Source organism: Stylophora pistillata, chromosome 2, assembly GCF_964205215.1.
Source record: "Stylophora pistillata chromosome 2, jaStyPist1.2, whole genome shotgun sequence".
Classification (NCBI taxonomy): domain Eukaryota; kingdom Metazoa; phylum Cnidaria; class Anthozoa; order Scleractinia; family Pocilloporidae; genus Stylophora; species Stylophora pistillata.
Window position 1 is genome coordinate 51233352 of NC_142520.1, and position 14026 is coordinate 51247377.

At 38.4% G+C, this 14026-nt stretch overlaps 3 protein-coding genes across 3 annotated transcripts in view; 2 read left to right on the forward strand and 1 right to left on the reverse strand.

Annotated features, from left to right (window-relative positions):
* Positions 1–645: 645 nt before the first annotated feature.
* On the forward strand, positions 646–5992 carry LOC111342155 (uncharacterized). Its single transcript, XM_022949205.2, has 4 exons — positions 646–962; positions 1972–2736; positions 2987–3259; positions 4372–5992. Exons 1-4 carry the CDS (start codon positions 674–676, stop codon positions 4842–4844), a joined length of 1800 nt encoding a protein of 599 aa, XP_022804940.2. The 5' UTR covers positions 646–673; the 3' UTR covers positions 4845–5992.
* On the reverse strand, positions 5343–11120 carry LOC111342151 (uncharacterized). The gene is made up of 13 exons (XM_022949199.2): positions 10806–11120; positions 10530–10604; positions 10388–10435; positions 9961–10015; positions 9644–9733; positions 9271–9334; positions 7579–7645; positions 7307–7384; positions 7152–7209; positions 6851–6931; positions 6602–6650; positions 6333–6507; positions 5343–5957 (listed from the first exon to the last, which is right to left on the reverse strand). Exons 1-13 carry the CDS (start codon positions 10885–10887, stop codon positions 5860–5862), a joined length of 1020 nt encoding a protein of 339 aa, XP_022804934.2. The 5' UTR covers positions 10888–11120; the 3' UTR covers positions 5343–5859.
* Positions 11121–11155: 35 nt separating this feature from the next.
* The window catches only part of LOC111342163 (deoxyhypusine hydroxylase), a 10064-nt gene continuing 7193 nt past the window's right edge, over positions 11156–14026 (forward strand). The window contains exons 1-7 of the mRNA XM_022949215.2: positions 11156–11324; positions 11700–11779; positions 12560–12621; positions 13129–13157; positions 13328–13370; positions 13586–13666; positions 13910–13989. Coding sequence (XP_022804950.1) covers positions 11269–11324; positions 11700–11779; positions 12560–12621; positions 13129–13157; positions 13328–13370; positions 13586–13666; positions 13910–13989 — 431 coding nt within the window. The 5' untranslated portion in view covers positions 11156–11268. The remainder of the gene's footprint in view (positions 11325–11699; positions 11780–12559; positions 12622–13128; positions 13158–13327; positions 13371–13585; positions 13667–13909; positions 13990–14026) is intronic.

Consider the following 14026-nt stretch of genomic DNA (forward strand, 5'->3'; position numbering starts at 1 on the left):
TGTCATGGCTCATTGACAGGCCGCAATATTCCAGCCAGGGTTGACAACAAAAATGTTATTGAGCTATTTACATGAACCTCTTGAAAACGAGGCTGATACTTCGAGAATGTATGCATGTCTTACATGTCTGTTTAAAACCAAGGGAAAGTTATAGCCGATAAGATCACGGCTAAACTGACCAATCAGTTTACACTAACCAGGACATGTTACATTCGACTGGCAACAACACTTCACTAGACTCTGATGATGACTTCTGCTCAGGTTGCCGAAACGTCAATCTCCACTATCGACAACAGTTCTCCTTCAGACTAAACTCAACCGGGCGGGACGATCAGACAATGCTATCATAGGAATTAGGAGATGAATATGAAACTTTTGGTGAAACAAAATTTTAGCTGTTAAAATTTCAAATAACATTTTTTAGATTTCATCGTAAGGTTTGTTTTTACCTAACACTCTTATCCTTATTTTGGCTTACAGACAAATCAATTGGGTAGGTAAGCCTTAAAAAAAAAAAAAAAAAAAAAGCAAAAAAAAAGCAATGATAATGATTGAAACGAACTCACATGAAGTACCGCATATCCGATGCCAGAAGCAGCTGGAAAATTGCGAATAGCAGTCATACCTGCATCACTCTTTAAATTTGTCGACGACTGTCGCAGATTGGAAAAGAATGAAAACCCCTAAGAATCATAGCATTCGAGATTTTCTTCCTCGCCTAAGGCCTTCGTATTTATCCGTCTTTTTGGTGTTTATTTCTGGGATTCTATTCCTCCGGAATGACGCAATAAATGATCGTGTGTTCGTGCTGGAACAAAAGATCATCAGTCTCACAAAGGATTGCAACGCTCCCGAGATAAAAGCTACACAAAGTGAGGAGATGGTCGTAACACTTAGCGGCGAAAAGGGTAAACAACGTGGAATGTCTCCGCCGCAGTATCTTGAATTCTCCTTTTCAACAGGTTGGTTTATAAAATTGCTTTCAGTATCAGTTGTGTGTGGCTCTTAAGTCACCACTTTGAATCGAGAAATGATCCAGCCGGATAAGGGATGCAAGTGAAAAAAATATGTTGCCAGCGATGTTTTTGGCCTCTACGTATTTCTCGTGAGCGGAAATATCCAGCCAACCCGAACTCAAAAGAGATGAATTTTTTTTAAGATTCAGGGCATTCAATATTTTAAGTGACATGACCTGTGTCAAATTTTTTAGTTAGAATTTCGGGAACGTCAGGATTTAGCTTCAAATAGTCTTTTTTTTTTTTCGGGAATGATCTTTTAAACCACGCTACATTTGCTGACTTCAGATTCAAAGAAAGGAAATATTTTTTTTAAGTAAATGACAGTGTCGCACGAGCAAGTCATACCGAATATCTTCGGATTTCATTGTAGCTAGTTTCCGTATTTTCTGTCTTGTTGGTAATTTCAACACATAACCTGATGATCTCAAACAGCGAAATAACATCTGTCAAAAGCGTCTGACAAAGAAGAGGGGGTTTTGTATTCACAAGTTCTCGAAGGAAAGGCTATTCATAGCTATGCTAAAAAGCAATCGCCTATGCTACACTAGAAAAACTCCCTAACATCTTAGATTAAATTTGAATGGAAAATTTCATGGTTTTGGACGTGATTTTATGAAAATTGTGGAATGTTACTTACGTAATATCAGCGGACACTCTCAAGTTTTCAGTAGTCTGGCCATAGTCCCCCACAAAGTATTGTAAAGCGCATTCCAAGAAAACATTGGTATAGATGATGCGCTATATATCAATGCAAAATGCGTTTAAATATCGATTCACGGTGGTCAATGCGCGCAAGCGAAATATTTGATGGATCGAAAATAATGACTCTGAAAGTTGGTATGAATTAAAGACTTAAGTTACGTATGACTTATCGTGGAGATTAAGTCCAGGATACCAGGTTCTCGTACAGAAATATTTCACAATCATCAATTTTGTTCTTTGTTGAGTTTAGAGTCCTATGAAGAGTCTTCCAAAGGTTCAGCTCAAAGATTTCGTAGAAGTACCACAGAAAATAATACGGTGGGACTCGCTATTGAAGATTTACGTCGCGAGATTGCCTTCCAGTTAGGACTTTTCCTTCCAAGTGAATACTGCCGATCAAATGAGAAGGTATGTCCCGCTGGTCCCCCCGGACGTCCCGGTCCAAAAGGTCCAAAAGGACCTCGTGGGAGGAGGGGGCCGAAGGGGACAAGAGGAAAAAAGGGAATTCGAGGTGATATTGGCTTACCTGGAATTCACGGCAAGCAAGGAATGATAGGACCCACTGGACCAAGAGGAGTGAAAGGGGAATGGGGCGAGCCGGGACCGAAAGGAGATGTTGGAATTCCTGGGAATCGAGGAATACCGGGAGCAATGGGTAGTCCTGGACCAAGAGGAGAGAAAGGAGAGAAGGGAGATTCTGGTGAGATGGGAATTCCTGGTCCCCCCGGTATTCCCGGTCGAACGGTTTCTGCGCCGGAAGCAGTTTTATTTCCATTCACAACTGTAATCAACGAAGGAGAAAGCGTGAGCTTTAATTGCACGGTTAGTGGAAATCCAGCACCCAAAGTAACATGGAAATTTGAGGGCAAAAGACTATATTCGGGATCAAAGTATACCATAGACAAAGAATTACTGATCATCAACGAGCTGAAGTTCAATGATACTGGTGTTTACTCTTGCGTTGCAGCGAGTGCCTTGGGATTCGATGAGGCATTTGCAAATCTCACGGTACGAGGTAAGGCGACTTTCATAAACTCTTCTTTCTAACTTCTTTTTGTAAAATGAGAAAGTTACAGAGTAACTTGACTTTTGAAGGTTCATCACCATAAAACTTAGTTGCTATCGGTACAAAGCGCTTCTATTTACTACTCCTTCAGTTAAAGGAGAAAGTACTCTGCCTTAATAAACGAGTTAAGCGACAAACCATTGGGCCGCTTTCCCAGTCAAAATTTCCGAACTTTTAGTTTGACTCTCTTTTCTTTTAGCGGCACCAATCTTCACCAAGAAACCTCCAGCAGTTGCTATGCCACTTGAAAGCATGGATTTTTTTGAAACATGCCAGGCTGAAGGTTTCCCTCGTCCAGTTTCAAACTGGACACGACTTCTTCAGCCACTACCTCCCAGAAGGACCGAAGCAAAGGAAGGAGATCTCACCATTAAAAACCTGAGTACCACTGACAGTGGACTATATGAGTGTACAGTGACAAACATCATGGGTGTTAAGAGGGCCAGGATGAATTTGGTTGTACAAAAAGGAGGTTAGTCTTGTTCATCTGAAATAGACTCATTCTCTCGAGGAGGGGAACAGTAAGACTGTTTTTGTTTGCTCCAGTCTCGTCTGGGAAGGGGGTAGGCGTCTGTGTTGCAGCGTCGGTTGGGGTTATGATGAGGTAATTTGATTTTATCATTTAAGTTGATAATGTGAATACGGCCAACATAAAAATATTCTAAAGCTGACATTTCGAACATTAATATCTCTGTTTTAAAAATTTCGTATTTTCTTGAACTCCCCAATCATTTAATTCAAGATATTATGACAAAACGACAAGTTAATTATTATTCTAATAAAATAGAGGGCAAAATTACCGAATGCTGATTGGTCAATGAAGAGGGTATTTTTTTTCTTAATTTTCCTTGAGAAGAGGGCAAAATTACTAGCTCATGATTGGTACTCAGGTTGCCTAGCAACAGCTTATGCTATCGAAAAGTTGTTGCTGAAGATTTTCTGTAACAATGGCGTGATAGTTGACGAGGAATATATCGAAGAATTAAAAGATAAGAGTGGAAACGAAAACACGAGGAAAAGCACGGAGTACTGGAAGAACGTTTTTAAAAAGTGGGCGAATGAAAGAAACTTCCAAGCAAATTTAGAAGAGTACGAGAGCGATGTCCTCAATCGAACACTGGCGCAGTTTTATGCCGAGTTACGAAAAGAAAACGGGGATGAATTAAACGTTTTAACCTTGTTTAAAAAAGCACTAACTTTGTATTTTCAAAGTTGAAAGTTTGTTAGTAGGCCTGGTTGTCAATGACCTGGTATCTTTGTGCAAAAATAAAATTTCATTCAGCTCATTCGTGTCTGTCAACTTTAAATGGCTTCCTATGATTGATTACTGAACAGTAATTTTCCCCTCAATTTCATAAAGAAGTAATCGCAATGGGTCCTCGTAAAATTAAAGATTAATATCACTTGTGTTTTCAGCAACTTCTGAAAACACAAGTGATATTAACTCTTAATTTTACACGGTCCCATGCGATTACCTACCCAAATTCCTATCACGAACCGATTTCTGGCCTCATATTTATGTGACATAAATCAGAAAACAAAGTGACAACGGCCTTGGTTTATTTCTCTCTACTTTTCTCGCAGTGCATTGTAGCTGCTGGCGTTCAAGTGAAAATTATCCAAGAGTTCGACGTTCCTATGGAAGAAGTTCTTCTGTTGATGCCTTCGATTTTCAGACGAGTGGAAATATAATATTGCGCGGCTATCATCTGTGGAAAGATGACAGATTGTTTCCTAATCACACCTTCACCATCGAGCTCTACCAAGGAAACACAACTGTGGCCCAGAAGTTTCATACTTATGATACAAGATTTTCGCGTAAGAAAACATTTGAGGTGTATTTTGCAAAAGGAATCTTTTTGCAGCCAGGTTTAAACTATACTGCTGCAATAAGAATGAAGGGAAGAAAGTATAGCGTGGCAGTAAATAGCGCCATTAAAAACAATTTCTGTTCTGGAGCTAATGTCAATTTTAGAAAGTCCTCTTTTGGGGGACCATTTTCAAGTTCTGATGTGCGTCAAATACCGGCTCTTATCTTTCTCAGTTTAAAATGCTGAATGAAAAATCTGTTTTGGTATTTTTCGAAGTAAATTAAAAGTAGCGGGCTTCTATTATATCATTTGTAGTAGTTGTTTTCATAACATTGTCTAGATGTGACACAGATGCATTTTTTTGTTTTGACAACTAGGATAAATAATTTTGAAAATAGTTCGCCGAGACAAATGGCAAGAGTGTATTTCATGAGACATTTTAATCTGAGGGCTTTAGGAACCGCTGAAATGGTCTTTTAATCAAAGCCTACAAAGTATCCATGCAGTCTTGAAAACGAAGTAACGAGTCTTTTTAACAAATGGTAAACACCACAGCGTACACTATTAAGTTATGGATGCACGCGGGAGGTTGCTAAGCACGAGAAAAGCGTAAGGGTCGCTCGAGGCGATAGCCGAGAGCGACTCTAGCTTCTTGAGTGCTTAGCAAACCTCCCAAGTGCATCCATAACTCAATAGTGTACGCTGTGGAGTTTACCATTTGTTTTATAACATAACATTAACACATTGTAGCTAAAGAGTTCCCTTTTATTTAAAAAATCTTACGTGACCACAAAAAACAAGCGCGCGCGGAAAAATAGTCTTTGCATTTGCTCACTTCAGCAGCGTACACCCATGGGCGGACGCTAAATTGACCAATCAGAGCGCGCGCTTTACTTTGGTTATGTTATAATAAGAGATGTAACACGATGGCCTCTTGATGGCTAGCGCTGTGGATCGGACCGTGGATCTAGGGGTTCTGTTCTTGGATCAGACACTTAACTCTTACAATACTAACCACCAAATTGGAGGTTTCATGAAGATATAATTATTAAGAGAAGTTGCCACCTGACGCTACGTACGTAAATGTGAAAGTAGCAGAGTTAAATGCTAAGTTATAATTACCGTTACAAAGGTAGTCATAGGTTTCTGGAACTTGACAAACGATTTAAGTTAACAGACCAGTTATAAAAAGTTTTAGTCTTAGGTAAAACTGGTAGAAATTAGGTCGAATCGATGAGCAGGATACTGGTGCTATAACAGTTTAAATTTTTGGCGAAACAGGTAGAGAAAGAAAGAACGACCGTCCTTGTAAAGAGGATTTCCTCGCCTCTTGCTGGAAGGGTATCTGGTTGTTAGGTCCTGAAAAGAAAAATAAATAGTTTATTTTTGCTGTCTGGGGTTTGGGTCTCAGATCTTTCCTCTTTTTTGCCCTTGTCGTATCGGTAGAAGAAAACGAAAGAAAACTTCGAAAAGCAGCGCAATTCACGATCCATTCTAACAAAATGAGTGCAATAGAAGTCTGCCTTTTTACACAGAGAAACAAGAAGGCCGTTCTCAGTTTGGTAGTTGCAGAAGCACACTTATACATGGAAACAAATAAGGAGCAGAGTCAAGAAACAAGAAAGCCGTTCTCAGTTTGGTAGTTGCAGAAGCACACTTATACATGGAAACAAATAAGGAGCAGAGTCCAGGATTAAACCTAAATTATTCTAGATTAAAATGATTTCAGATTGCCTTTCATTCCTGCTGCACTGGAACGGCTGTCAAGTCTGAAGTACTGAGGATTGACAGTGCTTAGTTGCCCGTGGACTGCTGTTTTGTTTGACTCTGTCTGTAAACTGCACCCAGTAAACATAGATGGACCTTCGCAACTGGCTGTTATGTTTGAATTTTTCGCTGCAATGATATGCTGTTGATTTATAATCAGAACAATAATTTTGAATTTTTTTATTCAGGATGAAAATACCAGTTTGATATCTTTTATTCTTAGATACCGAGGTTACCTTATTTACCACACTTTCTTCTCCAGACGTGTCATTTGCTCGCTTGATTCTGCAAAAAAATGGCAGAGAGGAAAGTACATAGCAAAACAGAAGAAAACACTGAGGGAAGACGAAATTCTCCATGCGCTAAATGAACCCCATGCGCGAAATGAACTCGACATGTGTCGTTCCGACTAGAAAATCAGCCAGCTTGCTCTCTGTTTTTCTTAATTTATCTTATTCCTTCACTTTTCCTTGTTTATGTCCCACCTTTCTAGTTCTTCTTCCAGCTGTTTTTCGGATTCTTTAAGGTCGTCTTTTGATTTCTGATTCATTTCTTCAAAAACTCTCCTAAAATAAAATCACATGCCTGATTTAATTTATTGAATGATGAATTACATTAGTTATCTGTTCGCCTCTACTTACCCCTTGAAGAAGGCGTACTGGACACAAAGAGAGTTTGAGAACTTACATTTTTTATTACTGTGGGAATACGGCTTTCGGTATAGTGAGAAGAGCAAACGATGGTACTGGCTCTTGACCGGCGTAAAAGGTAGCTGAGAGTACTTACAAAGCGATTTGCAATTCTTCGGGGGTAATATCAAACTCCAGCTTACAATTGAGCTCATCTGAAAGAAAAAGCTTGATCAATGAATCAGAACTCGTAAAATTAGATACTAAAAATGTTTTGAGTTCGCTGCAAGTGACATGATATGTACCACTAACCTTTTGCTTTCTTATTTTCCATCTGCAGCTGGTTGAACTTGTCAGTCAAATCTTTCAACACTTTGTCCTCTTTAAAAACTAATTTAACGAATGAAAACAGCTGTAAGAGTACACGGGCTAACAGGCAAGATGGAGAAAATCATCCCAGCCCGTAAAAAAGGAAGCCCACAGGATTTTCAAGTTCTGGGTAGCTTATTATCTCGATCGACGAAGAAAGTTTCTCAGTTTACTGGGAGAGACATATTCAAATATCTTTTCTTGAATGGACTCACCTTCTGCTTTAGTCTCATCAGCTTTCCTGCTCCACTGTTCCAATTCGTTCCTTACATTTTCCTCTGTCTATCAAGCAAAACCAAGCACCAAATGATAAATTTACATATAGTCACGGTTTTAAAAGTTTTTAGGCTAACTCAGCTCACTAAGAATGTTTGTATCAACTAAATCCAGCTTTAATCAAAACTGCGGTGTATGGTAGAGCTCGACATGATCTCGTGCCCCGGCTGAACCATTTTTATCTGCACGCTATGCACGAATCAGTAACGAAGTCTGGCTTCCCTTTTATGATCATGAGTAGCTTTCGTGTATCTGATGAAGCCTGTGATACTTGATATTAAACAAAGAATAGAACAGGAGATAGGAGAATAGTGCTTATTATCCAACTACACCTCGTGGAGTACAAATAACGCCATAGGCGAGTACAGATATCACGCGGTATTTGTACTCTAGAGTACCGGTTAAACAGATTCTCTCGCATCGAGCAAGCAAAGAGTTGAATTGTAGTTACGCAAAAAAAATGGCGGACAATTTGAATCATATTTCCGACGACGAAGAGTCAGAATGGCTGGCAAATATACATCTAAGTTTATTAGATGAATCGAACGAAGAAAAACAGCTGGACGACCTGGAAATTTCTTCATTTATTGAAGAAAATAGAAACAGCTACACGACAACGCGCCAATTCCGTTCCGCTCCGCATACTTCTATCACGCACTCCCCGTAAATAAATTTCCGCGAAATTTGCCCGCACTGAATAACAGTTTAGCGTGTTGGATAATAAATAACTTATCAGACGTTTTGTTGTGTAGTATCGCTGAGTATTTTTACTCGTTATTTGTATTTTCGTCAAAATACGGCACAACTCGTAAAAATACTCATCGATACTTCACAACAAAACGTCTAATTAACAATTATTTTACGAGCGCGCGATGGATATGAGATGATAGATAGCCAACTCGGCGCTACGCGCCTCGTTGGCTATAATCATGTGCATCTTCCTTCGAAATTGCATCGAGATTAATGCGAAATTAATGTGAAATTAAATGTGTTATTAATGTGAAATTGCATCGAGATTAATTTGATTAATTTGTTTGCCGTGTTTTTCCTTGAACCAAGACTGCAAACGGCGTACGGATGTACTTGTACTTCTTTTAGTGTTTTTTGAAACCATGTTGTCTCTAAAAGAGGCTAGTTCGTCATCTGTATAGGCTACAATGGTTTGGATTTCCGGAAAAGATGCTTGACTTTTTTCGGCATTGATACCTGCTTGGTTTTCTTTTGTAGCGCTTGTCTGGTTTTCCTCGGCAAGAACTGTCGTTTGGCTTTCTTCCCTCGTCTCTGGCATTTTGATTTTTATTTCTATGCGTTTTCTCGTACTTTTGAGCGTGAGTGGTTTCCTCCAATTTTCTAAAAATTTGAATTTCAATTCAAAATTTGGAAGACATTCGTTTTCTATAAATTTGTTCATATTTGTTCATATTTTCGTAGCAAGAGTTGTATTTACGTTTTTACGTTCGTATCAATAATTTTTGCTCGCGACTCACGTCAGCGATATCGCTTTATGTGTTAGTGCGATTCCACGCTAAATACCCTCTCTTCCGGTTGACGTATTGACCAATCAGAGCGCGCGTTTACTTTAAGCTATGCGATTCTAAGATATATTTATGATCTTTTTTTCAAACACTTACATAATAGTTTCGCGCATCCCTGAAGTTACTCGTTAGGTCTGCAAGCTTGTTCTCAAAGACTTTTCTAGAGTAAAGAGCAGAATGTTTGTTTAATTAAGTATTTAGAATTGTGCCTTGTCTTGGTTAAGAATCCACGCAATTAAATCAGCTCATACTTACAGCCAAATTTACAAATCAAAAAACGAGGTTTTTTCCTCAGTCAGGAATAAACGAAAAACTCAGTGAAACATTCCCTTTACCGAAAGAAATGAAGCAAAGGACTTCGGGTCAATACCTCGAAGGCTCTGCTATTGAGCAACAAGAATTTCGAGGTAATTAAAGAGGCCGTATCCGACAAAAACTTCAATATTAATGTAAAACACTCGCAACTTACAGCTCCTCGTCTTCTTTCTTCACTACTTCACAAATTTGTCGGCGAAGCTCAGCGATTCTTGCACTCTTTCCATCATTTAGTTCTTTCAGTCTAATCAAACGTTTTCAATAGTGTTAAGAGTTTTCCGCGTAGATCAACTTTTTTCTTATACAAATAGGGATTGTTTTTAAACTACTTTCAAATGTTACCTGACCATGTCCGAGTCAAAAAAATAGTTGACAAAGTTATGATATTGTTCGATATTTTTATATTTCATGTATGAGAAGCAATATTGATCAAGTCAACTGGAAAACCCAAGATATCACATTAAACACAACCTCGTTGCCTGTAGCTGGGTTTGTAGAACCTTCTGTTTAGCTGCATTTACTGTTTCTAGAAAAAAGAAAGAAACAAAAAGGAAAAAAAAAATGAAAGGAAGAAATCAACATTTTTCAATACTTAAAATATTCGTCGACAGAAATTCACCTAAATTACGACAGTTTTTGTGGTCCTTTTGTTGTCACGGGGTGAGCTTTCCTATTATGAAGGGTTTTTCTTACAAATGAATACAAAATGGCCTAGATTCATTTTGAAAAACTAGATGATAGCCGAAATGATGCCTTTAAATATTCATGACGTTGGCCTTTTGTAAGAAAGTCGAGGCAGCAAAAGAATCAAAATGCTTTTGCTGTCACGATTGCTATCGTTTGATAGATACAAAAAAAGGAATAATTACTTAATTAATAAAAAAGTAATAGCCCTTACCTAACATTTTGCAGTGTTTCTCAATGCTCTGGTAATGTTTTGATTGACCTAATAAAAATACATGATTTGAGCTGAAGCTTGAAGTGGGTTGTTAGTGCATAACGCAAAAAATAGGAACTGTCTTGTACATTGTGTTACTTACAAGCCTCAAGTTTGATTTCCAAGCTTCGACAACGAGATTTCTCTCCGTTAAAGTGCTGCTGAAGTCTCTCTTTTTCTGAAACACAAAACAGTGGCGACTTTTGTCATTCATAAGAAAAAGTGACAATAAAATACATTTTATGACCCTCCCCTGCTCGGAGGAAAGAGCTGATAGGAGCAGTACAGTGTTGTATGATTATAAGACACTTTTAAAAGAATTGGAGAAAAAGAAAACCATATAAAAACTCCTAATTGACTATTTCCTACGTAAGCAAACCTTGTTGCAGTTCACGAAGAGAGTTGAAAATGACGTCCATTTGGAAGTTTGGGGAACCAGAACCGCCCGTTGGATTACTCATGTTACCTTCCCCTCTCTCGGAAAGGTTTCAGAAACGTTGATTATCGAACAATAATGTCGACTTTTATATTTTGAGTAATCTTGACAAATCACATATAAGTTTTTTCTTCTTGCTGATTGTTTTATTTTTTATTTTGGACAACGCGCGCAGGCCACACGCTTTTTTCGCGCCAATTTCATTTACGAAACTGAGATCACATAGGTCAGTGGTGACTCATCACTGTGTGGTGTAATTGTCACCAAAGGGCAGCTTGGTCACCAGTTTCCCACTTATAGCATTTTGTGATAACTGATGAGGAAAAATCCACGTTGTTGACCGAAGTGTTTCTAATCATCGGTGTATTTTTCGCGTGTATAGTTATTTATAAAATAAAGTAAGAAAATGGTTAATTCTTCATCTATGCAGCAAATTGGACTCCAACTTGCAGATCAAAATCGGTGAGTATGAAGTTTAAATGATAGATCTTAGAAATCGGCTGTTATCGATCGACTGATCAGGTGTTGATTGAAGTTTGTGATTAAATTTAATGCACATTTAAACTTACTGGAAGCTTTCCGACGAAAAAATTTTCCTTATTACTTTAGAATATATTCCAGTCTCAGACGAAACCTTTTTCTGATATCATAACATAATCGGATTAATATGTGCTTATGAATCTGAACATGGGCTTTTCCACGAAAGCATACACGTGTGTAAAGCTAATTGAAATAGGCATATGGTTCCCTCACCTTCAAGTCATCTCAACAGGTTTCTGGCTTGTTTTCCATTTGAGTCATAAGTGCTTTAATGACAATTTCCTCTGTTTCTCTCAGACCACTAACAGACAGATTCCGTGCCCTTTTTACACTAAGAAATCTTGGTGGACATGAAGCCATTGATTGCATTTCAAAGTGTAAGTTATTTTTAATCATAGTACAGTTTGATTTACCAAGGTTTAGCAGAGTATTATCAGCAGTTCTGGTGTATGAAGTGGCATGTGACAAAGTAGTGTGTAGATCATGACTGTTGAAGCAAACACAAGGACCCCACCATGGCTCAAACCTTTAATTTTTTTTACCGAAGCATTAAGCATTCAGAGCACTAATCCCTTCTAAACCACAGTGTTGTCCTTGGAGCTGCAGGGAGAGGGAGGAAAGGAGAAGGCAGAATGGCCTATGGATGAGGATACCTTCTGCACCCTCCCCTCCCTCCCTCAGATCTGCCCTTGGATCTGGATCTCTGATCACTGCAATATTCCTTTACTTATGAAAGCGCTGTCTGGTTAGCTCAATTGGGAGAGCGCTGGACTGCTGTGCAGGAGGTCGAGAGTTCAATACCGGCCGAACCAACACTCAGGGTCTTAAAATTAATTGAGAAGAATATGCTTCCTTTCTTTAACATCAAGAAATGGTTAGATATTCTAGTCTTCTCGGATAGGGACGAATAAATAGAGGTCCCGTCTCCTGCAGGGTTGGGGTAGGAGACGTTAATTTCCCACGCACGAGATTACTGTGTGATGGATGTCCTCCCTGGGATGGGTTGGGTGGGTAGGTGAAATCGCTACAGACTAAACACGGCTGCCAGAGGCGCCTGTCTGATTTCAACCTTAAAATTGTAACTAAACACATATGTGGTTTAGAGAAATAGAGACCTTTACTTTTACCTTTAATTAACCTCTTGTATTTTCCTCTAGGCTTTGATGATCCATCAGCATTACTTAAACATGAATTGGCTTATTGTCTGGGACAAATGCAGGTACAGTTTATTAGTGCATGTATATTTGCATACATAGAGTGTAGATTGAGAAGGACCCTTCGTTTTTTAACCAGGCCGCAGCTATTTTGAAAATGTTTGCAAGGCTGTGCTCTAAGGAAACTTGAATGGAGCCCTGTGCTTTGAATCCCTGAAATCCAGGGTGCCCAGGATATGCTTTGTATGGAAAAATTAAATTCCTGAGTCACCCAAGAGCAAAAGTAAGGTGCCAGGGGCCACCAGGGGCTGCTAGACCACAGCCTTGGCTTGACCCTGACTTTTCTTTGTTAAGACTTCAAGATGCAAGCTCTGTAGTCAAACAGGATGATTCAGTACTTTCTCATCAACAACTTTTATAACAAGAACAGCTGACTGCAGTGAAAACAGTATTGATCACATTCTAACAAATTTTGTAAGCTTCATATACTGTACATAATTATGTATGTAGAGGAAGACAACCATATTAGTATATAATTATATGAATAAAATTATATTTCTTTCCTTTTGCAGGATGAATATGCTATTCCAGGATTGATTAGGTAAACAAACTCAAGGGTTGCAATCATGACAAATCATTCATTTTTCCCATAAAGCTTATCAGCCAATCCAAATGCATATTTAAACTTAGTTTAAAGAACTTGTTGTGTACTAACAATTATAGATTTTGTCACAACATACAGTTAATGAGATTAATGTTTTAATTATTTAGAGTCCTTCAAGATAAAACACAAGAGCCAATGGTTCGACATGAGGTACATGTCTTTAAATTAATCATGTTGCACATGTAGATGCTGAGACTTCAGTAGAATGAATGAAAATGAGATAAAACTGGTTTAAAAATAGACTAGCACATGTCATGATTTTTCCCAAACTCTTAAATGTAATTGCATGAATATTAATTGTTTCCCAGTAGTAAGTTACTGCTCTGCTAGTTTTATTCTTCAATTCTTGTTTCTTGTAATTAAAGGCTGGTGAGGCACTTGGTGCTATTGGATCAGCTGAAGTTCTCGATGTCTTGAGAGAGTTTGCCAATGACCCACAGATAGAGGTACAGCTATACTGAAACAACTAACAAACTGTTTAAAGAAATAGTCAGTAAAACAGGATGGTCAAAGAAAGAAAAAAGATTGAATATTAATTAAGGCTGTAGTCAGAGTGAATGTTTAGACACGGGCCAGATTTCTTTCTTCTATAGAAAGAATCTCCCAAAATAGGTAGACAACAAGAAGCGATGTTTTGTATTTTTTTGGTATTTTATGGTCAAGTATTTTAAGTAAACTGCATTTTTCAGGTAGCAGAAACCTGTCAACTTGCTGTTCAGAGATTAGAATGGCTGAAAGAAAAAAGCTCTAAAGAAAATAGTCAGCTAAGGTTTGTGCTTAGTTCTAGCTTGTACTTGTATTCTTGA

Coding starts and splice junctions, on each gene's coding strand:
- LOC111342155 (XM_022949205.2), top strand. CDS start 674: ATGAAAACCCCTAAGAATCATAGCATTCGAGATTTTCTTCCTCGCCTA. Junction 963..1,971: donor TGAATTCTCCTTTTCAACAG/GTTGGTTTATAA, acceptor TGTTGAGTTTAG/AGTCCTATGAAGAGTCTTCC. Junction 3,260..4,371: donor TTTGGTTGTACAAAAAGGAG/GTTAGTCTTGTT, acceptor CTTTTCTCGCAG/TGCATTGTAGCTGCTGGCGT.
- LOC111342151 (XM_022949199.2), bottom strand. CDS start 10,887: ATGAGTAATCCAACGGGCGGTTCTGGTTCCCCAAACTTCCAAATGGAC. Junction 10,605..10,805: donor TCTTCGTGAACTGCAACAAG/GTTTGCTTACGT, acceptor TTTGTGTTTCAG/AAAAAGAGAGACTTCAGCAG. Junction 7,210..7,306: donor GGAAAATAAGAAAGCAAAAG/GTTAGTGGTACA, acceptor TTTTTCTTTCAG/ATGAGCTCAATTGTAAGCTG.